Source organism: Protopterus annectens, chromosome 9.part0 (genome assembly GCF_019279795.1).
Source record: "Protopterus annectens isolate FY-2018-M chromosome 9.part0, PAN1.0, whole genome shotgun sequence".
In the NCBI taxonomy this organism is placed as follows: Eukaryota; Metazoa; Chordata; order Ceratodontiformes; family Protopteridae; genus Protopterus; species Protopterus annectens.
This window is the reverse complement of record NC_056743.1, coordinates 898732960-898758810: the sequence shown is the minus strand read 5'-3', so window position 1 is coordinate 898758810 and position 25851 is coordinate 898732960. Positions and strand designations below refer to the sequence as shown.

The 25851-nt window shown below is 40.7% G+C and overlaps 1 protein-coding gene across 1 annotated transcript in view; it reads left to right on the top strand.

Moving 5' to 3' along the window:
• LRP1 (LDL receptor related protein 1) overlaps window positions 1-25851 on the top strand; it is a 2772300-nt gene that overhangs the window by 1115200 nt on the left and 1631249 nt on the right. The window contains exon 19 of the mRNA XM_044083629.1: window positions 24970-25050. Within this exon, the coding sequence (XP_043939564.1) occupies window positions 24970-25050 (81 nt within the window). The remainder of the gene's footprint in view (window positions 1-24969; window positions 25051-25851) is intronic.

Here is a 25851-nt window from a genome sequence, read left to right as displayed (position 1 = left end):
TCCATCTCCCCTAATAATTCCTGAATAATTTTCACTACCCATTCCTTATATTCCTCTGTTTAAAAAAAAGGTGGGGAAGCACCAATGTCTCATTTTTTTATTTCATTACCCTGCTTTTTACTTTAGTTATTATTATTTAGTTATTATTGGCATGTGATCTGAAATTGTTAGTAGATGCTTATCAAAGCTTTCAATTAAATGCACATGTTCCTGTGATGTATAATTTTTGTCTAGCCTAGCCCAGTTTTTTTTTAACCATGTGGGAATAATATGTAGATTCTGTCTGAGCTCCTACTACTGAATTCACATCTCCCATACCAAATATCATCATAAATTTCTTCGAAATTCTAACCTTTATTATTATATTTTCCCCTTCTAGGCCTCCAGATATATCTTCACCATTGCAAATCGAATTCCAGTCCCCAACTATAAGTAATGATCCTTACTGAAAGCTGATTTTTCTTGCAGAATTTTCATAAACACCTTTGTAGCCATTTTAGGTGGAATATAAATACATGCCAGCATAACCCTCCTCCTCCCTTGCCAGTAACCTGTTACTACCACGTCTACCATTGTTATCCCTTTTCCCCTCTTCTATCACTGTTGGAGCTCCTGTAACAATCAGTGTAAGTACTCACCTTTTCCTTTGTCCCTGATATTTTCCTGAATAGCCATTGTGAAATTCTGTCTTTAATAAAATTTACATGGTGAGTTATTTCCAAATGTGTCTCCTGTTGCATAGCTGTTTGCGCTTAGCATTTCTTAGTATAATTCACTACTCTTTCATTTTTGTATGTACCTGTGAAATCATTCATGTTCAATGATAATATAAAAAGTGCTACCATTATAATAACTTGTTATTCCCATCTGTTATGTATAACTGCTTTTTTTGTTTGTCTAGTTTCAGCTTTTGTGTTACATGCATACACTAATGTTTGGCAGGTTCATTTTTTATACAGTTGTTTCTTGTCACATCTATTTGAACCTGTGTGTGTCACATATAACAAGACATTTTGTTTTAACGAAAACCCTCAAAAAAAAAAAAACTCCAGAATACCCCCATAGCTTATTAATTTAATGCAAATTTACTAAACTAGGTATATATTGAAATAGTGTTTAATCCTCCTATTTGGAACAATTGTCTGGGATGGACAGCTGCACTCACATGCTTTAGTTAACCTGTAATTAATCTTATCCATGCTAAGATAGCTTGATAATGTCTCTTGGGAAATCGTCTATAAATTCTGTGAGTTCTTGCTTCTAAAGTTATGCCCTCTAAACCGACACCCTTCATCTTTTCAGATCCCAGTACTGGGTTTGTCAGAATAGAAATTACTTGGTTGGGATCAGGTCTCCCAGTTTCCTTCCGTGCTCTAAAGCAGTCGCCACAGACGTTTTGGACTTCGCTTGGGGAGCATTTCTGAAAGGATACAAATGCAAGGTGTGGGACACCAAGGACACATGCAAGCACATAAATATCAAGGAGATGCCTGCCCTGAATAAGGCACTCAACTCTTTGAACTGTATTTGGCCCTGGCACCTCTTCAAGTAGTTACAGATAATACTACAGTCATATGGTACATCAGCAAGCAAGAGGAACTATGTTTGTACTCCCTTTGCAGACTAGTCATTTAGCTTGGGATATAGCTTCACAGCAGTCTCATTCTAAAGGCATCTTACATTCCGTCAGAGCAAAATTGTGTGGCAGACAAACTGAGCAGTACCAGGGCAGACTCTCACAGATGTAAACTATTTGGGGCCTCTTTGTTCCTGGATGAGAACCCTTTTATGATGAGGTGTGCCATGTAGAAGGATTTCCTGACTACTGTGGTGATGTGATTATCAAAGGAGAGACTACTGTCCACCTGTGTCCCAAGGTCTCTTATCGCACTTTCGGTGTTAAGTATACTACCGCCTACATTGTAGTTCATGGGTACAGAGTTTTTACCAAAGGGGATGACAATGCACTTTTTGGCATTGAGCTTGAGGCCATGGCTTTGACACAAGGCATCTGTCTCAGTGAGGCCCTTTTGTAGGATGTCCACATCCTTAGGAGTTGCGATTATGGCTCTTAGTTTGCAGTCATCTGCGAACTTTGTTAGCCAAAGACCTTCTGTATTGGCCTGTACTTCAGAGAAGTAAATTCCAAACAGGAGAGGACCCAGGACTGAACCTTGTGGTACTCCACTTGTCACTGGTCTGAAGTCGGATTTGGAGTGTGCTACTTTCACTGTGTGGGTTCTGTCAGTGAGCCTGTTGACAACCCATCTTGTGACATAGGGATTTATACCTAGATTAGTGAGTTTATCTATAATTCCAGAGTGAGAGATGGTGTTGAAAGCCCGGGTAAGATCTAGATAGGCTGTGTGAACCACCTTACCCTTGTCTACGGCTTTGGTGACTGCTTCAAAGAAGTCTTATCAGGTTTAGGAGACATGATCTGCCTTTTACAAACCCAAACTAGGTGGGGTCCAGAGTTTGGAGATTACCAATGTCTTTGTTTATAAGTTCCATGATGATACATTCCATGGCCTTGCAGACCAGGCTCGTGAGGCTAATGGGGCAGTAGTTCCCAGGGTCCGTGGTGGCTCCCCCTTTGTGGAGTGGGATAACCGTCGCTTGTGCGCCATTCAGCAGGCATAAAGCCTGAGGTGAGGCTATGGTTGAACATGGTACTTAGGTGGGGTGCAAGTTATTTCTGTAGTTCGTGTAGAACGCAGCCTGGGATGTCTGGTCCCATGGATGCTGTGTTCTTGGCTTTGCAGAGTGTGGTTTTTACCTGTGCAGCCGTGATTACAGGAACTTTTCATTCTTCCGGTATAGAGATGGGCTCTTTAGGGGGTGAGAGGGGGGTACAGTTAGCACTGAACCTATCTGCCAGGATGCTGGCAATATCAGTTGGGTCTGTATATTTAGTGCCATTGTGCTGTAACTCAGAGCAGATCTGAGTGTTGCCATTGAGATTCTTGACATAGCTATAGAATGCTTTGTGGTTGTCTTTAGAATCGTGTCAATTTTGCTTTCGTAACTAGCTTTGGAGGATTTTATCAGGGATCGCAGCTTCTTACTGAGGCTGACCAGGGATATCCTCCACTCATGGGATTTTACTCTCTTTTGCAACAGTTTCTTCCTTCTGTTGTACAGTTTGTTTATGGCAGGGGACCACCAGATTGGCTTCCTTTTTTTGGAGGATAGCATCTTGGTTCTGTTTGGGATAGTACGATACATGCACTCATGTAAGTGCTTATAAAGTGCAATTGTGTAGGATTCAGTAGTCGTAACTGTATTGTCCATCTGCATGGGTGTCATGAAGTTCACCACTTCTGTCTTAAGAAGCATAAAGTTGGCTTTGGAGAATTTTTTTGCCATGGTTTCCTTAATGGGAGATGGGGGAGGATGTGGATATCTAGGATAATTAGCTTATGGTCAGATCGGACGAGTGAGGCGTTGACTTCAGGTGTGGAACACCGGTTACTCATGTTGGTAATGACTATATTTAGGATATTGTTGCCTCTGGTGGGGGTGTGGATACGTTGATCCAGGACATTGGAGTTTATGAATTCCAGAAAGCATTGAGCGAAGGAGTTGGTACATGAGTAGTTTTCCCAGTTAATGGTGGGGTAGTTGAAATTGCCCATTATTAGGGTGTTTGGTTGAACCCTAATATTTTCCAATACATCAGGAAAAGAGGAGTGGGAATCCTGGGGCATAGTGGGTCTGTAGCAAGCTACAATTTGGATTGCAGTTTTGCCCAGAGTTAGTTGCACTTGGATAACCTTGGCTGCATTATGCTGAGCAACTAGCCTGGAGGTGTGGATATCCCTAATGAATATGGACACACCTCAGCCTTTGGTGTTCCGGTCCAGGTTACATGGCCGAAAATTGTGGTATGAGTTATAGCCTGGTAGTGCAGGGGTGCTCTCTGGAGCCTTGAACCAGGTCTCAGTCACTGCACATATATCGATGTTCTCCATTTTAAGGAGTGCCTTGAGTGAGTATATTTTGAGATTTAGACTTCTAGCATTGAATAACATCACCCTCAGTTTTTGCTTGCCTGTTACGGTGGTGACTTTGTCATTTGCACCTTGCCTAAAAAAGGCACTATAGGAACGGCAAGAACTTTAGCCAGTGTCCGGAATCCCAGGGGTGACAGGTGCAGGCCATCTCTGGCAAAGCATCGTGGTCTGTTGACCATGTCATCCCAGGCAGACAGATACTGGATCCCTTTAGAATGGCATCAGAAGCTTAGCCAATTGTTGAAGTCAGTCATTTTGTCCTTGTACTGCGGCATCAGTCTGGGTGATGGCAGAATGCTACTCAGGGCTAGGGTCATACCTGCCTGGGCTACAAGATCGGAGAGCTCTTCCATGTCTCTCTTCATATAGTCCAGGGAGGTACGTCTCAGGTGGTTCATAGCAACATGGACAATGACAGAGTCATATTTGTATTTGTTGTGGAGTGACCTGAGTGCGTGGGTTATGTGGCGGATCCTGGCTCCCGACAGACAGCTGACAGTAACCTTCTCCTTGTTTAGCCTGGTGAGTGGGACATCAGTGTGCCTGACTGTAGAGTCACCTATGACTAGTGTGTTGGGTACGTTGTTTTGTCTTATTGGCTGTGGTTGAGTGGCACACTGAGTCTGCGGGCTATGTGTCACTTGGGTTGTGTTGGGGGGTGAAGGTTGCTTGCATTTCTGCTTTGGAGGTCTCTGTTGCTTGAGCAGATTATTATAGAGAGCCTCCTCGAATGTTTTTGTGTTTCTATGTGTGAATTTTGATGGTGTAGATTTAGTGAGACTATGTGATGAGTGTGGTGTGGTGCAAGTGTTTACTTTTTCCTCTTGACTGTCAAGTTCAGTCTTGATTGGAGAGAGCTTTACCTCCAGTTTGGCTAGATAAGTGCATCTCTCACAGGTTGTAGTGTTGGGTGGTAGGAGGAGAGGGTTGTCTGTGTACATGAGGCAATTGCTACATTGCCCCAAGATTCCCAGATTCATCAGATAGACAGGAGAGAACACTGGGAGCTGACCCTTGGACATGCCTGAATAAAAAATTATTTTCCTCTAGATAAGTGAGTACAAGAGCTGTTCTCTTAGCAAGTGAGGAAAGTAAGTACCAAAACTGTTTTCCTCTAGATAATGACGAAGGTTGAGTGCTGTAGTAATTAGTAGGTTATTTAGTGCTTACAAGTTCTGAACAAGTGCTGATCACGAATAAGCAAATTCAATTGCTAAAACTAAGAATCTCTATCTGGAATAAACTAGTTACAGGAAAGGGGGAAACGAGTGCAAATGCAGGCTTTTAAATCAGAAAGTTGAGAGAGAGAGAGAAAAACTGCCCAAACGGCCAATAACTACAATTTCTGGGCCAGAACCACTCCTTATGTGGTAGGTTACCTAGTGCTTACCACTCCCACTGATAAGCTATAATACTTGATGAAGTATTTCCATGGTGGACGTTCAGCAGAACAGCAGGTTCAAAAAATGTGTTTGAGGAGGTAATAGTGGGTGATAGAGGGGCTGCAATAATGATGGAAGAGGAGGGAAGATGATAACGGCAGGTGTTTGTGGTAGTAAGAAAGTATTTGCTGGAGAGGAGAATTACCCTGGAATGCAGTTTTATTCCACCTAAACTAATATTAAAGGCACAGCCCCAAAGATTTTTTGTTTTTATTCTGGTCATTGTTTACATTTTCAGTCTGGCTTTGTGAGCATGTCCCAGCTTTGTCTGCAGGGGTGAGGGAGGGGTGCTTACAGCAAGTTTCAGTGGTCTTAGTGAAATTCCATCTCAAATTGCAATTATGTTCATAACAGCTGTCACTGAGTCATTCATTAGTTTCACCTGTACTTTTTAGCCTCATAGAAAAGTAGTCTTTCAGGAATTTTATGACCATAATTTGCTGCTACCTTGCAGGAAAGCATATGATCCCTGCAAAGCTAAAACATTAGCAAACAGAATTTTCTGCTCATTTCATTTCATATTTTATTTTGTGCAGATTTCTGAATGCTAGCTAGGTGCTGTAATGCTGTGCATGACTGCCACTTGCTGTGTAGAAAGCATCAGAATGGTGCAAGTTTTGAGCAGTAGTATAAGCAGTCGTTTTTTCATGTTTTGTTTTTTTATCTCTGAATACTAGCCAAGTGATTTATTTTTCTGACCTGCTGTAAAAAAAAAAAAAAAAAACGTGTGAAGCAAGCAATAGATTCATTTTAAACAGTGAAGACTATAACTTACTGTCACAATGGGGACTTTACAATACGGCAACCTATGATAGTTATGCATAGTAATTTTGAGATTGCTTTACTACAGAGTAAGGAGAATACGACAGTAGATTGCTAAGATTTAGCATTAATTCCCTAACTGTACTCTTTTGACTACATTGCTCCCAGTTTTGCTATGCAGAATAAATAGAGATGCACAATTAAGAAGCTTTTTGATGAGTTCATAAAAAGTAAATGGCAAGAGGTTTACCTAACCACCCCCACCACAAATGCACACAAAAATGTCATAACCTGATTGTTTCCCAGTGGCCGGTGACTAAAAGCTTTTACATGAACTGAATGTTGTTAATTATGTTCAGAGGGAATGAAAACAGGGCTGCATAAAGAAAATTAAAACCAGGAGTAGGGTTGATAATGACATGTTAAGTGGGTGGTAGCAGGGCAAGTTTATTTAGGTCAGAATTTTAGACTCTGGGGTTGTCCCATTAAGTAAGTTTTGGTAGAAACACGTTTTCAGCAGGTAATGTTTGTTTATTTTAATTTATTTTGACATTTGTTAACCGGGATAGTTCCGACTGGGCATGAGCCCATTTTCAGTGGAGGCCCAGGGAGAAAAGCTCCAGCAAAACAGAAAAAATAAAACAATAGAAGTATAATAAACAATAAAAAAAAGAATAAAAATGAAAGTATACAAATAATGACAATGAAGTGTTTTTAAAACTTTACATAATTAACAGGCATAGGCAGATTAAACGTAGTGAAGTTAAGCATGGCCAGAGAACGAATGCAAGATTTAGCAGTGAAGGAAAAAAACAGGGAAAGTTGTCAGGGAGAATTGCAAGCTTGGTAGTGTGTTAGAGCAGCAGAAAGGGTTCCAAGGAGAAGCATAGCTGCCTGCGGTAGAGCAGCAGAAAGGGTTCCAAGGAGAAGCATAGCTGTCTGCGGTAGAGCAGCAGAAAGGGTTCCAAGGAGAAGCATAGCTGTCTGCGGTAGAGCAGCAGAAAGGGTTCCAAGGAGAAGCATAGCTGTCTGCGGTAGAGCAGCAGAAAGGGTTCCAAGGAGAAGCATAGCTGTCTGCGGTAGAGCAGCAGAAAGGGTTCCAAGGAGAAGCATAGCTGTCTGCAGAGTTGTACAAGTAGAAGGGAGGAGATGAGGAGAAGAAAAGATGGTGGTAGGTGATGGATAAGGTGAAAAAAGGATGGGAGTAAAGGGGAAGAGAGGAGGGACAAGGAAGAGGGAGCAATGACTAGCTGGGGTGGGAGGGCGGAGAGTGGAAGATTAGGAATGAGTATGGCGAAGTGTGTAGCATAGAAAAAATTGAGAATAGTGGGTAGAGAAGGAGCTAGATGTGGAGGCTGGGGAGTGGAAAGTAAAGGGGGAGGTAGAGAAGTGAGATAGGTGGATGGGAGGTTAGTGGGTAGTATGACAGAAGCAGAGCCAGGAGTTGTGTCATTTTTCCCTTAAGGCTTTCTTGAAGCTGAGACTGGGATGGATCGGATGGTTAGAGGTACTTAATTCCATACTAAAGCAGCAGTACAGCTGTAAAGGGAATGACCTAGGGATTTTTTAGGCTTTTAGATTCTGACAGAAGTTGATTAGAGCTATAGAGTGAGCGAGAGGGTGTATAGAAGGTGAGGAGTGAGGCAATGGCAGGACAGGCAGTAGGGTTATTTATTATGAAGTGACGGGGGAGAAGTTGTGAGAGGAGGAGCTGGTAAGGTTGCTCATACCAGCTGAGGATTTTTAGAGATATGCAGTGGTGTGAGTTATAAGGCTGGTTAACAACAAGTGTAGGAGTTTTGTTCTAGAAGAGCTCTAGCTTTGTTTTAAGGGTGGATTGTAGATTGTTTAGGTTAGGAGAGGCGTAAAGTAGCGTGGGGAGAAGATGAGTGATAGCAAGGGCAAGTTTACTGTCACTGGTGAGGATTTTATTTTTTGTTCTGTAACACATCCCTAGTTTTTGATGAGTTTTTTGATGCAGTATTGCACATGTAAGTCAAATTTAAGTTGATCATCTATGATAAAGCCCAAGAGTTTAGTGTGCATTGTTATTGTTGTTGGGGTGTTGCCAAGAGAAATAATGGCAAAGGATGATTTTGGTGTGGTAGAGACTTTTAGAGGAGTAGAATAATTTTTTGTAGGGGGGGGGGGGTGAAGATGAGTTGTTTTTTTGTTTAGCCAGCTTTCTATTGAGTTGAAGGATTTTTGGATAATAGTTTGCAGGTGTTGGAAATTTATCAGAGGAGCAGATGATGGTGGAGTCATTAGTGTATTGAATAAGGGAAGAGCAAGAGCAGAATGTATGAAGACAGTTCGTGAACATGCTAAAAAGTATAGGCCCACGAATGGAGCCTTGATTTGCACCAGTGTTAACAGGGAGGAGGTTGTTGAAGGAGGAAAGCCACTTAAGACTGTTGGTAAGAAAGCTGAAGAACCAGTTTAGAATAGAGTTAGAGTCCAAGAGCAGGCATTTTCTGAAGAAGTAAGGGTTGAGAGAGGATGTCGAGAGCAGATAGAAGAGGTCCAGAAAAAGGGCAGATACAAGTTTATTGTTTTATCTGACTTTAGTGATGGTGTGTGTGAAGGAAAATAGAGCAGTAGTTGTGTTGTGGTTAGGGCAGAAGCCATGTTGGGTTGGTGTGAGTATATTTCGTTTAGAGGTGCATTTTTCAAGAAGTTTTGAGAAGGGGGACAGGATAGCAATGGGCTTAAAGTTAGTGAGTTATACAGATTGTCCACCTTTGTACAGTGGAATGATGTGAAATTGTTTCCAGATAGACGGGACTAATGATTCTTGGAAAGATTTGTTGATGAGGGTGGAAATAGGAAGCGCAATATAGTTGGCAGCAAGTTTAACAGATTCTGGAAGGAGATTATCCACAGAGGGAGAACACAGTTTAAATTTGATAAGGAGAGATTTTATGTAGGAGGTAGAAACTGGTTTGAGTGGGTATGTTGTCAGGGGGTGAGGTTGATGGTATGGCGTAAGGGTTTTAAACATTTTGTGTTAATTTATTTAATGGAATAAATGAAGTAGGAGTTTAATAAGGTGGCAGTTTCAGGAGGAGAGAGGTTTAGGAATGGATTTTGTATACCAGAAGACCCAGAGTTCAGAATTGTATTTAATGGGTATTCCAGAAATTTTGGGGGCTGTTTTGTTGGAGTGTCAAAATTTTAGATGGTAATTCTTTTTAAGTTGACTTTTTTTTTGTATGGTTACAAAGTTGTTTGTAGGTTTAAAGGTGATTGGGGGATTTGGATTTAAGCCAGTTTTTCCAAGCTGTGTCCCTGTTGTGCATAATTGTTCGGGTAGAATGGGATAGCCATGGTGCATGGCAAGCTTTGACTCTTTTTCCTAGGGAGTTAAGAGTATCCAGGAAAATGCAGTTGAAGTTCAGAACTCATCCTCTAGTGGTTGGCTTCAGCGGAAGGACCAGTTTATAGAGCTAAGTATGTTATTGAACTCTTCTGTGCTGACGTTGGATAGACTGTGGCATTATATGTATTTGTGTTGTCTAATGGGGTGAGAGGAAACTCTCGGTACGTGGACAGGGAGCTGGTCACTGATACTATCTGGGAGTGTTTTAGGGCTATGGTATAAGCTGGAATTAGTTATGAGGATCCAATCAAGAATGGTAATTGTGTTGGAGGATTTGTTGTAGCGGGTTCAGGTGGAAATTACTTGAGTGAATCCATGGAGATTTAGGCTAGATGTAGGGTAGTTGTGGTCAGGGTTAGCCCGTCGATATTGACATCACCTAGGATGATAGTTTCATTGGAGATGTTGGAGATAGAGAGTATATCTTCTATAACAGGGATATTATTCTCAGGGGGAATACAGATGCCAGTTGGCAGCTGATTAGTGTTCGTTCTGCAGGGGGAAAGTTGGGGAGAGTTATAGTTAGTGGTCTAATGTTGAGATGGTTGGAGTATAGTATAGCTACACCGCCAGCTTTTTTGTGTAGTCTGTCTGTGTCGATGATGATATAACCTGGTGGAAGAATTTCATTGTCTGTGATATGTGGTTTGAGCCAGGTTTCTCTAAGTACTGCTATGTGGGGTAGGTGGTGGGCAATCCAAGCATAAAATTCACTGATTTTAAGGAGACTATGAATATTCATAGATAAGATAGCAAGAGTCTTGGTGGATGGTTTAGAAGTAGAGTTAATTCTGGTTAATGAGTTAGGGTCAAGATGGGGGAAGGTGTTGTGACCAGGGTTGGGGTGCATGTCTCCACACAGTAAAATAATAGTGGAGAAGTTATCCCGTGATAGGAGTTTAAATTTGCTAGTAAGGTGTTTGAACTTAGTTTTGTGTGGAAGGGGATTGATGAAGGAGTTGGAGTTTGTGTCTAAAATGGGTGAGCAAATTAAATAAGATGTGGTAGGGTTTGTCAGTACTATAAGGTGGGTGAGTAGGGATAGATGGAGGGTTAATAGGAAAGATATAAGTATTATAGCAAGTAAGGTGAGATAACAGGAGAAGTGAAGGGGTAAGGAGATGTGCAGAGATTGTGTTGGGATAAACAGAGGGAAGTGAAGGGGTGAAGGAAAGAAATTAAGAGAGATGGATAGTGGGAGGAGAAAGAATAAGACTAAAGAGTAAGAGAAACTGGAGGGGGAGGTGAGAGAGGGAGAAGGAGTAGAAAGGCTTGGGGGTAAAGGAGAGGAAAAGAAAGGTTGAGTGATAGACAAGTGGTAAATGAATGATGAAGCTGGATCGAGTATGGAGTACAGAGTGGAAGAGGTGTGGAGAACAGGAGCAAGGATATGACAGAGATGTGCGTCAGGAAGGGGAGAAGCTAATAAGAATAAGAGATGTTGCTTGTGAGTGTAAATGTAGAGATAGTGGGGGTGAGAGGGAATTGGTGGTAGGGGAGTAGAGTGAAGCCCGAACGTACCGAGGCCCTACCGTCACAGCTGTATCCATCCAGAAAACAGTGAAGAGAGAAAAATGGTGCAGTAGAAGGTATGGCAGTAAAGGATAGCTGTTGGAACAGTGGTAGAATATGGGCAAGAAATTCAGTCTGCAAGAGGGATTAGGCTAGAAGAAATGAGGAGAAGAGAAGGAGCAAAGGAAAGCAAGGTAGATGTAGGAGAGTAGAGTGGAGGTGAGTAAGATTTGGAAAGGAGTTGGGTGACAGAGCAAAGGTGTAGGGACTATAGAGAGAAAAAGACAGGGGTCTGTGAAGTGGAAGAGCAGCTAGTTAATTTTATTATATATATATATATATATATATATATATATATATATATGTGTGTGTGTATATGGGTTTACTATTACAATATCGACGTAGCATTGTACGCCTATGAACTATTCGAACTACAGATGTTCAAATAGTTCGTATGTGTGCAAGCTATGAAATTGAATGTCATATTTGCGAATGTACTGTGCATTCGCAAATATAGCATTGGATTATGTACAGGGATCGCAGTACAGTGCGGTTAGGGAAATGCATCCCTTTCCTCACTGTAGTGCGATCTCGGAATTGGAATATATAGTTGGGGGGGGTGCAGGGGGGCTTGCCTCCCTGCATAAATGGGATGTTATGTGTAAGGGTTAGGGAGTTACAGCAAGGGTGGTATTTTTCATGCCGTAAAATGTCGTAGTCGACATTAACAGCTACTTTGTGACATTGGTTCCGTTCGTGTATGTGTAATTTCAGCTATATAGTTCGGTGTTAAGGCCCTTTTTTATTCTGCCTTTCGATATTTCAATAGTAAACCATGTATATTTATGTGTGTGCATGTATGTGTATATGGGTCCACTTTTAAATGCCGAAATCTCGGCTTTTAAAATAATGTACCCAAAACATCGAGATTTCGGTATCTCGACATTTAAAAGTGAATAAAAAAAAAAAAAATAAGACAAATGAATGAAAACAGAATGTTTGCAGGGGGCAAGCCCACCTGCACCCCCCAAAACCCCCTAATTAAATATATCAACTCCAAGATTGCGCTACAGTGAAGAGAACGGTAAGTGCAGCAGGAGCATTACCGTTCTCATCACTGTAGTGCAATCTCAGAGTTGGTGTCCCGGGCTGCTTCCTACATGAACTCCAAGAAGAGCTAAACCCAAACATAAAACTACTGTTCAATCTCAGCCTTACTACAGGATATGTGCCCAAAGAGTGGCGTGCAGCAACAGTGGTCCCTCTCCATAAAGGTGGTGCCTCAACAGATCCTGGAAACTATCGCCCCATAAGCCTGACTAGCTTGGTCTGCAAAGCTATGGAAAGGATCATCATGGACCTCGTAAATAAAGATATTGGGGACCTACAGACACTGGATCCTACCCAGTTCGGCTTTGTTAAGGGCAGATCCTGCCTCTTAAACCTGGTTGATTTCTTTGAAACAGTCATCAAGGCCATTGACGAGGGGAAGGTGGTCCACACAGCCTACCTGGACCTCGCAAAAGCCTTTGATACAGTACCCCACTCGGGCATTATAGATAAGCTCACCAGCTTAAATGTAAACCCCTGTGTCACTAGATGGATTGCAAACTGGCTCAAGGACAGAACCCACATGGTTAGAATTGCTGGAGCCATGTCAGACTCCAAACCAGTTACAAGTGGTGTCCCACAAGGCTCAGTCCTGGGACCTCTCTTGTTCGGTATATATTTTTCGGAGGTACAGGCCAACATGGAAGGACTGTGGCTGGCCAAGTTCTCAGATGACTGCAAACTGGGCGCCATAATCGACTCTCCAGCTGACACAAGCATCCTCCAAAAGGGCCTCATAGAAACAGACAACTGATGCCAGAGCCATGGCCTCAAGCTAAATGCCAAAAAGTGTATAGTCATCCCCTTTGGCAAAAACAAAGTGCCCACAAATTACCACATAGGTGGTAATCCATTAAGTACAGAAGAAGTAATTAGGGACCTGGGGACCCAAGTTGATAGCAGTCTCTCATTTGATAACCACGTGGCCAAAGTGGTTAGAAAAACATTTTATATAGCCCACCTAATCATGAAGGGATTCACATCTAGATCAGGGGAGGTCATCGTGCCTTTTTACTCATCCCTCATTAGGCCCATAATTGAGTACAATGCCCCTTTTGGGACGTACCTTACCAGACACCTGCAGCAACTGGAAAGACCCCAAAAGTACTTCACCAAGAGGATCAAAGGGCTCAAACAGATGCCATATGCTGCCCGGTTAAAGAAACTCCAGCTCTACTCAGTGGCATACCGCCTGTTCAGAGGCGATCTGTGCCTGATGTATAAAGCCATGTCCAACCCAGAATTAATGGACATGCTGCACCTCAGAAAATCCAAATCCCATCGAGCTATGCGCTCGAGAGACTTGAACCTCAGCACTGAAATAAATAGGACATGCTGGAGGGACAGATTCATAACCCAGAGGCTCCCTTCACTCTGGAATAAAATCCCAGTCCAGGTTAGGCAGAGTCCCTCATTGACTCTGTTCAAGAGGAATCTTGATGAGTGGATGGGAGATCGTAGGTTTACCCCGGGTATCACTTCTGTGTCACTGTTAGACAGAGGCACAGTATACTAACCTCGAAAAAGGGCATAGCAAAATAAATTTAAAATGGGTGGCGAAAGCCAAACACATTCTGGCTAGGCTTATAAATGCCCTAGGGCAGATAGCCTAGTATGAACCTATGAACCTTTGTATATTTAAGTAGGGGGGTGTGGGGAGTGCAGGGGGGCTTTCCCCCCTGCAGAGACATTATTTTAAGTGTGTATCTTTTTATTCATCACTTTTAAATGTCGAGATACCGAAATCTCAAGTTTTTTTGGGTATGTTATTTTAAAAGTCGAGATTTTGGCATTTAAAAGTGGACCCGTGTGTGTGTTGTGTGTGTGTGTGTGTGTGTGTGTGTGTGTGTGTGTGTGTGTATATATATATATATATACATACGTAGGGAGAGAGAATAAAGGGTATAGAGTGTAGTCGCAGGTAAAGCAGAGGAAGCAGATAAGTTTGTCAAGGTAACAGAATTAGAAGAAGGGGGCTGTTGAAAACCATGATGGGAGACAAACCCTTGGCAGTATGCATACTCAGTAGAGAGAATTCATGAGTATCAGATTGTACACTTTAGATATAACAGTAGTTGTACACTTCAAATATAACAGTATTGAGCTAGGAAACCTTGAGCATGCATACTTTTGCTCTGTTAAGCACTGGGTTCCAGTGAGAGAATTGTAGTTGGATGAAGTTGGTTTTCAGGTAGGTGTTATATTGGTTAAGCAGCTCGGTACACCAGTGGACTGTGTTAGGATAACAAGGATGAGTTAGTGTGTGCACTGCCAGGGGAACACCACAGGTTTTTCACTTGTTTGGGAAGAAAAAATTCAAAGGGACTTATGGGTAGGACTTGAACCTGATTTGCAGTAGTGAGAATGTAACAGGAGTCCTAGAAGGGAAATAAAACAAAAGAGGGCAGATTTTGAAGAAATTCATCACAACATTTGGTAGAAGATGTGAATTCAATAGTAGGAACTTGAGGTGGGTTTTACGTATTCCCCCCAAGGTACAATAACCAAGTTAGACTTGATGAAGCTAACATTTCACAGGAAGTTTGCGAATTGCTTCCATTCAGCAAGCAAACCTGCAAAAATCATCTGTTTTATGCATAGGACTCCACACTGTGTGCTGCAAAAAATATAGCTACACTGCAGGAGCTAATCTAGGATTTCCTTATCTCTACTGATGCATGGCTTCCTGATTGCCAGCTTCATCTATACCCCCCAAAAATCCAAACTAGTCCTATTCACCCTAAAAGAATTCTTTACCAAGAAATCCCTCTTTACTCTACCCATCACACGCAGCATCCAGGTTGAATATATTACCCCTACTAAGCTGCTAGGTGTGATAACTGATAACTTGATTTGACCATCATGTAAAAGATAACAATATTAACAAAAACAATAAAAGTAAAGATAAAAAATAGCACCCTCTGCAGGATAAAACTTTGCCAAACAGGTAATTCTAGAAAATGCGTTGGTTCACCTTTCCTCCTTCCTGCTGTCCTCTATACAGCCCCGCTTTCATTAATCTTTACACAACCCACACCACTTTCTTGGAGAGGTACTGCAACAACGTGCCATTCACAAACTTGAAAAGTGTCCAAGACTAACTCACATCCTTCAACAAACAAGTCTGTTTTCTCAGTAGATTTATTTAGTTATTCATTTTGTTGTTTAAATCCGCTGTGCTAGCACATGTCTGTTTCTTTCTATGTTTCTAAAATCTGTAACTCCATTCTTTTTGCACTTGAATACCTCAGGTGAAATATTTCAGGTTACACTGAAAACCAATACATAATGAACATGTTGGTTTTCCTGCTCATCTCCTGGCTAGACAAAAATTCCAATCGATTTAGTGTATGTTATTCCATATTATCCCTCATTTGTAAGTACACTGTGCTGATATATCTATAGCTTGTTTCTCTATTATCCTTTCTCCATGTACCCCTTACTTTCCGCTAGCCTTCCTTGTCACTTGCTGTTTTCCTCATTCTTCCCCTTTATTTTTTTACACCCTCTTATTCCCCTTTCAAAATGTCTTGGCTCACTACCTTACTTTTTCTGCCCTCCCCCTAGTTTCATCCCTTCTCACATCACATCACTCCTATATCTGCATCTGCCCAGTCATATACCATATAGTGACACCTTAGAGCCACTTTGCACAACAGTAATCCTGCATTTTATTAGTCAGCCTTCCACGCTCTCAGCTTGTCTACTAATTGTCTGTTTTACCCTATTGCACACCCCATGTATCCTTTCTTTGCTGACACCTGTACCTATTTCCCTGGTGTTTCCTCTCAGATTTCTCATTTCACTTTGCTGCTCCTGCACACTGTTTCTGGTACCTCTACAACACATTACTTTAAGCTTTATTTCTGACTGGTAAATCCCAATGGGGGAACCCTTCCGCACAGAAATAGTAGCCTCCTTAAGTTTATATTTGTTTTATTTTTTGAATGAACTTCACCATTCCGCCTTAAGAAAACCAGTGTGTTCTCAATATCTGAGATTTCTTTCCAGGAGCTGCTGTTTTATGGTGGTTGCTTTATTTACTTTTTTCTTTTATTGGAGGTATTTATAGCATAAAAGCAAACTGCTTATGTAGCTTTTTGTACAAATTGGCTTGTCTTCTGTGAGAATTTGTTTTTTAAGTGAGTTTAAGTGTATGTTGTGCTGCTTGTGTATACTTCGGTACGACTTCTGTGAACATTCATTTTGTGCAGGACACTAAAGGGGAAAAAGTGTTCATGCTGGCAGTATTTTATCTACTGCTTGTGCAACTTTGGAGTGCGAAACTTGTTAAGTTGATCTTTCAGCGCTCTAAGGGAGTCGCACTGTGTACTGCTTATGCTTGCTTTTATCATCTTACCCAAATATCCTTTATTGTGTCAGGACAAAGAAAGTGGAGTGATCATGCTGACAGGCATTTACAAACTAACTTTTGAGTGTGAAACTTGTATTTACTGTAAATACCAAGAGAATCAAGGGTATTAACACTTTGTCCTGTACAGATCGCCTTAGAGCCCTGTCTCTCTAAACTCTGTCCTACAGGATGTTGACAGGTGATCTGTACTTGACATGTAAGGCATCCTTAGATCCAGCCTTAATGGAGCTTTTGAACATCCTCCTTACTCTGGAATAGGCTGTCCATCCATTTGAAGCAGTCTCTATCCTTATCGCGTTTCAAAGGTAACCTTGACAATTGGATGGGAAATCTCAAATTCATTTCTGGGCTTGCCCTCATGTCTCTTTTAGACCAAGATCAACAGTAAACATTCCCTAACATACCCCCCACATAACTTTTTAGCAACCTCCTAACAAACATACACACCCCTATTAAGATGCACATGTTACTAAGGGATTAATTTGGGGTAAATGCCCTGATGGTCATTAGCATAGTATATACCTACTTAAAAGCTTTGATATGTGCATCCAATAATTTCATATCCTGCACCAGTAAAAACTAAAGTAAAAATTCAGGGTGATGAAGTAAAAGTGAGACAGTGACACTTCTTATCTGTTGGAGGACTTTAATGAATGAGTAGTGGAAATTATTAAAGAGTTATTAGGGAAGACAGAATTTTTTTAGAAGGGTTTGCTAGTAAGTGGGATAAGATGAAAATAGAGTTTAAAAACATGATAGAAATAAGAGAGATGCAAGGTAAAGTGCTAGGAATTAAGAGGGACTAACAAAAGTTAAATTACTGCAGTATAACGGAAATCTCTCAGAAAAAGAGCAGGGGAATTGTGAAGTGCTAGAGAGAAAATAAGGGAGTATTTGGGTACTATACATGTGTTTAGAAAGGTTGCTGTTGCGCAAGTTTTTTATAATTGTATACTAGAAAAAAATTAGTACAACAGTTAGACAACAGAAAATAGGTTGTTGCCAAATTTAAAGAACCTATAACAAGAAAAATCGCCAGAGATCCTACGGAGATATATTTTATGAAAACGTGTAAAGCAGAAGAACATGAAAACCAAGACAAGGTTCAAATGGTAGCTCAACAACTAATAGATGATATTGGAAAGGTTGAGATGAAATGATAATATATAATCAAGAAGCAGGGAAGTCTCTAGGAGCAGGTGGTGGTCATGTGGAATTTGGTAAGGAAGAAGGTGCTAAATATATTATCATCATTTTGGAAGAAAGATGTGGTGACTGTATTACCCAAACAGGGCAAAGATCCTTCAGACTTAATACAGAACAAGTTCAGTTTTTAACCATGATTATAAAATGGTTGTCTGTACCAGCTAAGAGAATGTCAAAGTATTTACTAATATGTATAACTGTGGATCATCACTGTGATTTTGTGGAAGGAATGTAAATATTTGATAACATTATATAGCAGAATAATGTTCCATAAAGATGCAGAATGTAAGAAAACACCACTGTTGTTGGTGAGTATTGATAAAGAGAAGACATTTGATAGTTGGGATTTTGTGAGTAGTTCAGTAGTAACATTTACATTCCATATTTGAATAATCTGGTTAACTAAGAGGATTTATGAAGGGTCAATGGCAAAAATTAAGGTGTGAGGGCTCCCTTCTGACAAGCTGTGCTTGGGCAGAGGAACCAGACATAAGTGTCCCCTTTCCCCTGTCTTTGCTTTATGTTTAGAGCCATTGACAAAAAATAAGGAACTCTCAAATTTAAGGATGTAACTAGTATGGTAATCAAAAAATGGTAGCTTTATATATAGGTAATATTATTTTGTGCTTGATAAAGCCAGAAAAGGACATTTTGATACCGTGAAACATTGAGACAGTTTCAGTTCTTTTCAGGATATAAAATAAAGGAAAATAAAGCAAGAGTTGTAGTGGTAAACCCATAAATGTATTGTTTCAGCAATACCCATATTTATGAGGACATGAAAAGATGAAATATTTAAGTGTATAGAATAAAATGGATTCCATTATTGCAACTAGGGTTATGTGAGAATAAAGTCGACAGAAGATAAAAACAGAGGAGCTAGAAGCTCTTGAGTATGGGTATAATATACAAGCAATGAAAAGGTTTCTAGTCAGTTTAGTTTTATATACAGGTCAGATGTATTTTCATCAACCCCTGGAGAAGCTGTAGACTGTAATAAAGAGTTGATACAATTTGTGTGTGGAGAGGAAAGAGGACAGTAGTTAATTGGAATAAATTGATTCTCCACATTGTGAACAGGGTGACTTAGGATTACCTGATTTGAAGGGATACTTTAGAGCTATGCAATTAAAGCTAATAAACATAATACAAGCAGAAGGTTAATACAAGTGGAACAAAATGGTAATGGAGCAGGGGGAGAGTTAGAGAATTAAAGAAAGACAAGGATTTTGGACACAGATCCTTAAAGAGAATAATAGCCATACAGAATATTACAATCATAAAGTAACAAAAGTATTTTAAGAACAAAGCCAACAGAGGAATGGAGAAAGGAGTTTTACCAGTAGGAATAACTGCAAGTAAGTGTGTACAAACTAGGCAAGAGGAACCATGGTATTTGGAGTAAATATCTAGGGAAGGAAAGGTAGTAGTAAAGTTTGAGGGCTGCCTTCCTTACCAGGGACTGATATAGTGTAGGCAAAGAGAAAGGGTTAGGGGAGTGATATGTGAAAGGCCAGGCATGGTACAGGTTTCAAATTAGTCCAGAGTGGACATTGCTGTTAAAGGGATAGTTAGTAGGACATATAAAATATTGAACAATAACTATAAGAAGCAATCAGAAGAGTTTAGAAAAAATTGGGACGAGAGAATTGAAAGGTAGTGTAAAAAAAAAAGAAAAATATGGGGACGTCTGTATAGCTCCCAAATATGCAATTAAGTATAGAAAGTTTAGGATTTTTACTTGGAAGTGTTTTCATGCGTATTTTGTACCCCAAGCAAACTTTAGAGAATTTTTACTTGAGTAGATACCAAGTGCTGGCGATATAGTAGAAGAGAGAGAGAGAGAGAGACGGAGACAGAGAGAGAGAGAGAATAAATGGGCCATGTTTTAGGGAATTTAATGAGATGGCTTTTTTTTTAATTCGCTACAGGGTACTTTTTGTCATATATACTGGGGTAAAGATGGTTGTAACTAAAGTAATGATTCATTTGTGCAGGAGTATTGGATCTGAATTGCCCAGATATGGTACCTCCCTATTAAGGACTTCTAATACGGGACTCTGCTTAAGCCCGCTGAGAAGCCTGCAAAAGATAGCCCCCCCCCCCTCAAGATATTTCTAAAAATGTGTATGTACTACAATTTGTAAAACATAACTGCTACTAGTGTTGTTACCCATAGTGTCAGTACTTTTTCCCCGCGCTAGCTAAGCAGCCTAAAGTGTTTTTGTTTTATTTCTCTATTTGTCTCATATTCTCTCCCACCCACTAAGCTACAGATTATATATAAATATTATTTGCCACTAGGTGTAACTGCTCATCCACTCATCTCAGAAAGATCATTTTTATTATTTTTCTGCTGTCTCCCAAGGTGTCCCCCACTCTCATCACACATTAACCCCTCTAGCCTGCTTAAATGTGTGCATTGCTTCTCTACCTTTCTCCCCTCACACTCTGCAGGCCACCTACCTTTGCTGTTTTTGTTCTTCCTGTAAGGTCCCACATTTCTCCTACAGCTGGCTGATTGGTTTCTGCCAGCCATCTTCTCTCCAGCTCTTCCTGCTCCGTTCTCCCTACGGGCTCACTCCGCTCCCCTACCCTGCTCCCAATTCTCACCCGCCCCCAGTACAACTACATTTATAGCACTCTAACCACTCCCATATAAACCCCATCCATCAAATTAAGTCCCTCCCTCCCGCTACACCCTATCACTATCCTAGGCCTTTTGTCATACACAAACCCCCCACCACCCACTACTTGTATCACCCTCCACCCTTCTATATCCCTGTGGATAACCCCCCACACATTCCATTGTAATCCTCACCTCTCATACTTAATAACATCTCTCTTCCTACACATCCCTCTCACTTAACTCACACTCTATCTCCCACCATGCAAACAAAACCTGCCTATGCTCTGCTACCCTTATTTCTAGGCCTAATCCTCTTCTGCCTACTCTACCTTATTAGTCTCCCACACCTTCAGCACACTCCTCCCTATCATACAACTGCAATTTACATTAAAAAAGACTTTCTCTCTACAACCCAAGCCTCCCCCCACCTCTACAAACATAATGAATCTTTTGTATTTTAAAGGAAACTCTTCCTTACTAATAGTAAACCACTTCCCATACCCACCAAACTCATCTCATTAGGTTCCAACATCTACACCTATGACCCAATAGAACATAGATACCTATCCATACTCTACTCTAAATTTATCACCCTCCTCCTCCGTTCTGGAGACATATACCCTAACCCAGGGCCTTCACGCAATTCCACCTCTAAACCACATTCACATAGCTCTCCCCTGCACCACATATCTCTTCTCCTTGCCACACCTAATGCCAGGAGCCTTGGTAATAAAATACCTTCCTTTCATGCCTGGATCTCTCGTAACATACCAGATATTCTCTCTATCACAGAAACCTGGCTAAAACCACACATAAAAGATACCGAAATAACACCCCCAAACTATAAACTCATAAGAAGTGACAGATCCCAAAAGAAAGGTGGAGGAGTAGCCTTACTCTTCTCCTCCTCCTTAACAGTGACACCCTGTACTAAGCTCTTACCATCATTTGTCACTGCCGAGCTAACACTCGCCCTTCTCAAAGTAAACAACAATAACATTTTATGCATTGCCTCCCTGTACATTCCTCCTGGTAACAATATCCCAATACTAGAAGATATTCTCGCCTGGTTCACCTCCAACATAAATAATGAGACCATAATCTTAGGCGATGTCAGCATAAACTGGTCTTCCACTGACTCATCTACCCCTTCTCAAAGCATCAACCTATATCAATTCACACAGCTAATCAAAACCCCTACTAGACCAAATAAAGATTACACCACAGGTAGCATCCTTGACTGGATACTAGTCTCCCACCCAGACCGAGTTTCTGATAGTGGTACTCTCCCAGACACCTTAAGTGACCATCTCACTGCCTACATACGCCATTCCCCCTCCACCCTCCTCCTACAGCACAAACACATTACCACCCACAACATGCAAAACTTCAACCCCCTAATTTTCTCTAATGCCTTAAAACAGATATACTGGAACCCTCTAAAGTCCCTCCCTTTAGATGCTGCTGTCTCACTTTTCAATACAATTTTCACTGATATACTTAACCACTTCGTTCCCTGTAGAACCAAAAGACCTGGATCCAAAACAGCCCCTGGTTAACTAAAGACACAAAACTTCTTGTGTATCACCGAGATAAAATCTGGAAATACTATCAAAAATGCAGAACTCTCAACTTTCTTGCAGAATACAAGCAACTGCGAAATCAAGTAAAAAAACAAATAGCCACTGACCGCAAATCATACTACCTTAAACTTCAAAATAATCATAAAACCAACCCCAAAAAAATTTTGGAATAGTATTGCAACAGTACTATCACCAGGCAAAAAAAGAGAACCCTTGCCCTGACCCAGACGCACCAGACCTCCACCTAGCTACCCAATTCAACTCCTTTTTCATTGACTCCATAGGCAAACTCACCTCTTCTTTCCCTAACAACACCCTCCCCCCAACTTAACTGGAACCAAAAACTCAACACCCAAGAACCCTGAATCCTCCCCTTTTACTCTCAAATCCATTCCTACCCACACTATAAAAAAAGCTCTTACAAAAGTTACAAGCTTGCTCTAATGCCCCAAATGACATCCCATCCAACTTTCTCCAACTAGCTGCTGATGGCATAGCCCTTCCAATTAGCATCCTAATCAATTGCTCCATTCAGGAGTCCTGTGTACCATACCTCTGGAAAAAAGCCTCCATCATCCCCCTCCATAAAGGAGGTACAAAACTGTTCAATCTCCAACTTCCGCCATATTGCTATCCTATCCTCTATCTCTAAGATATTTGAAAAATGTATTCACCTCCAACTGTTACCCTTCCTACTGGACAACCAACTCCTAACTCCTACCCAACATGGGTTTAGACCAGGGCATAGCACCACCACTGCCCTTTTTTCCTTCCTCGAAATCATTAACTCTGCTCGTGACTCTGGGAACATAGTTTCTACCCTCCTCCAAGACTTATCCAAAGCGTTCAACACTATCTCTCTTGAGCTTCTGCTTTCTAAACTCTCCCATCTTAATCTCTCCTCCTGTTCTATCATATGGTTCACCAGCTATCTCTCAGTCAGGGAACTAGCTGTAAAATGGAACTATTGCACTTCCTCCTTCCTTCACACCCCAACAGGTGTACCCCAAGGCTCTATCTTGGGTCCTTTACTATTTAACATTTTCATCAGTGATTTCCACCAAAAGATCCCCAATGCTAAATTGGTGCAGTATGCAGATGATTCCACTATCATCTGCTCAGCCAAAACTCTTCCCTTACTAATAAACCTTATTCAGGAGGCTTTCTCCTCCACTGAGTCCTGGATGCTTGATAATCATCTAGCCCTAAATGCCTCCAAATCTAAAATAATGATCTTTACCTCTTCTAGACATACTGCTGTTGACAAAGCATCCTCTCCATACTTAGCCTAAACAAGACCTCTATTGAAATAGTTCCCCATACAAAACTTCTGAGCGTCCTTATCGATGACCAGCTAAAATTTGACATCCACCTACAAACCATTATTAAAAAGACTCATCAAAAACTTGAAATGCTTTATTGACACAGATGCTACTTTACTCTGTCTTCTAGACAACTCCTAGCTACCACCTACCCTCCCTTTTGTATGGAGCTCCACTACCCTCTAACCTCCAATCATCCCTAAAATCTAAACTTTCCTCATGCTATAATAAAATTTCAAAGTTTGTCACAGAATCCAAATCCTCTACTCACCATTGTAACTCCCTACATGCTCTAAATTGGTTGGAACTCCCAGGCTACCTAAATTTCATTCAACTAACTACAGCACATAAGCTGATTTTCAAACCTTCTAACTGTCCTCTATCACTCTCCTCTTCCCTAAAACTTCACCAGCCGCATAGAACACTTAGATCCACAAATCAGAACCTCTTAGAACTTTACAAGCCTTTACACGCACCAGGGCAACTTCTACTATCATTCTCCCTTGCCAGATTATGGAACTCTCTTCCCCCTCACATTAGAACCACCCCATACCTACACTCCTTTAAAACCCTACTCCACTCCCACCTCTCCTCCCTCTAGGAATGCTCCTGTACCCATCCTACCTGATTCCTGACTCCTATCCCTACTCTATTCTACTCACAATCTCTGACACAGCTTCAATTCCTCTTTCTAAAATTCCTGTGCCTAAATACATATAGTTGTATTAAATGAACATGAATTTATTGTTTTTGTAAATATCTTATTTGTATTGTATTAAATGAACATGAATTTATTGTTTTTGTAAATATCTTATTTGTATTGTATTAAATGAACATGAATTTATTGTTTTTGTAAATATCTTATAAGCGATTGACTCAGCTCATCAGCTCATACATTTCAAGATATGTAAAATTTTGTCCTTCTGTATATTGAATGTTAAACTTGTTTCTTATATGCTGTACTAATACATTGTATATTATCTTTCTGTCTGGAGCTTTTCTCCTTGGGCCTCCATTGAAAACGGGCTACCTTGGCCCAATGGACTTTCCCGGTTAACAAACTGAAATAAAAATAAAATAAATGTCAAGTCCCTAAGACAACTGTCATTGGCATTAGGATGGGTTGAGCTAACTTGGAATCCAGCAGAGAAGTGTTAAAAAAAGTTAACTAAGCAGTTGGACAACGACAGGAATAAAAAGTATGTGGTCTAGTTTCAAGATCTACTTTTGAACCTTGAAGTTTCACCATCATCAGGGGTATGTAGACAACACAGGGTGCCTTGCATACCTTTGAGCATAGTTTTGATTGTATTCCTTTGTACCTTCTTCAGAACTGTTTTGTAGTAGTAGCACCACCACCAGCTTTTTCTCCCTAGCCTGATTTCTGTATCCGGTCATAAACAGTCTCGTATCTGGCTTGTCATCCTAGCAGTAAAACATTCATGTTTATGTTTGGAACTGGGAAAATTTCAAATCTGCAGATGCGTTTTGTCACATTAAGAAAATCTTGTGCAGTTTCAGTTGTGGTAAAATGAATAAATCCACCTTATTTTGTTTACTGTGTTGTTAGATTCATTTTCTGCTTCTGTATTTGTTTATGTATCATATTATCTGTTTGTTTTGCCTTTCATAGCTTATCCAACCTGCTTTCCTTTGACCCAGTTCACTTGTAACAATGGACGCTGTATCAACATAAACTGGCGCTGTGATAATGGTAAGTCCTATATTGTTTGTCACCAGTGTTAATATATTTAGTTTTATTACTTTACCACAGATGTGAAATCAAGAGTAGCCTGCCTAACTATATAATCATAGTATTTTGTTGACTTTTATGCAGTTGTATAACTGTTAGCCTTCCCCAGTCCTTTGCCGCATTTCACACTGCTGAATTTGGTCACCTTAGTTACCAAGCATACTGTCACTTTCGTTAACAACTGTAATACTACTGACTGCAGTAATATTTTCAGAATTAACTGATGTTCGCAGTGCAGGCATCATTGCTTCAGTATAATTTATTATGGATGGGAATTAGCTGCAAGCAGTCATCTTCACGTCTGGCTAAATTTCTGTTGTTTGAACTTCACTTGAGCATAGCTGGTTTATACAACATACTGAAGATGTCAGTGAGACATCAAGTTGAAAAGGGAAATCAGCCTGGCATCCACTGGTCTTTGTTATGCTGCATGGCTCATTCAGTCTGTCAGGCTCATCCAGGTGACTTCCAGTATAATAAGTACCTTTTTATGGTATATTTTTCTTGCTTTCTTAACATTTAGCTGTGTATTGTATTGTATTTACCTTTTTATATTTAATTTTACAGTTGTTAATAGGTGGCTTAGTTATAAGATTCTTTTCAGTCGCAACTTTAATCCAGTGGCAGTTAAAGACGTATAAGAAAAAGTGTTGAAGCAGACTGCATGCTGCATGTTGAACAGTGTTATGCTATACAGTGCTTGATATGCACTCATGTAAGGTACAGAATAAATGTGCGTGTGCGTGTGCGTGTGTGTGTGTG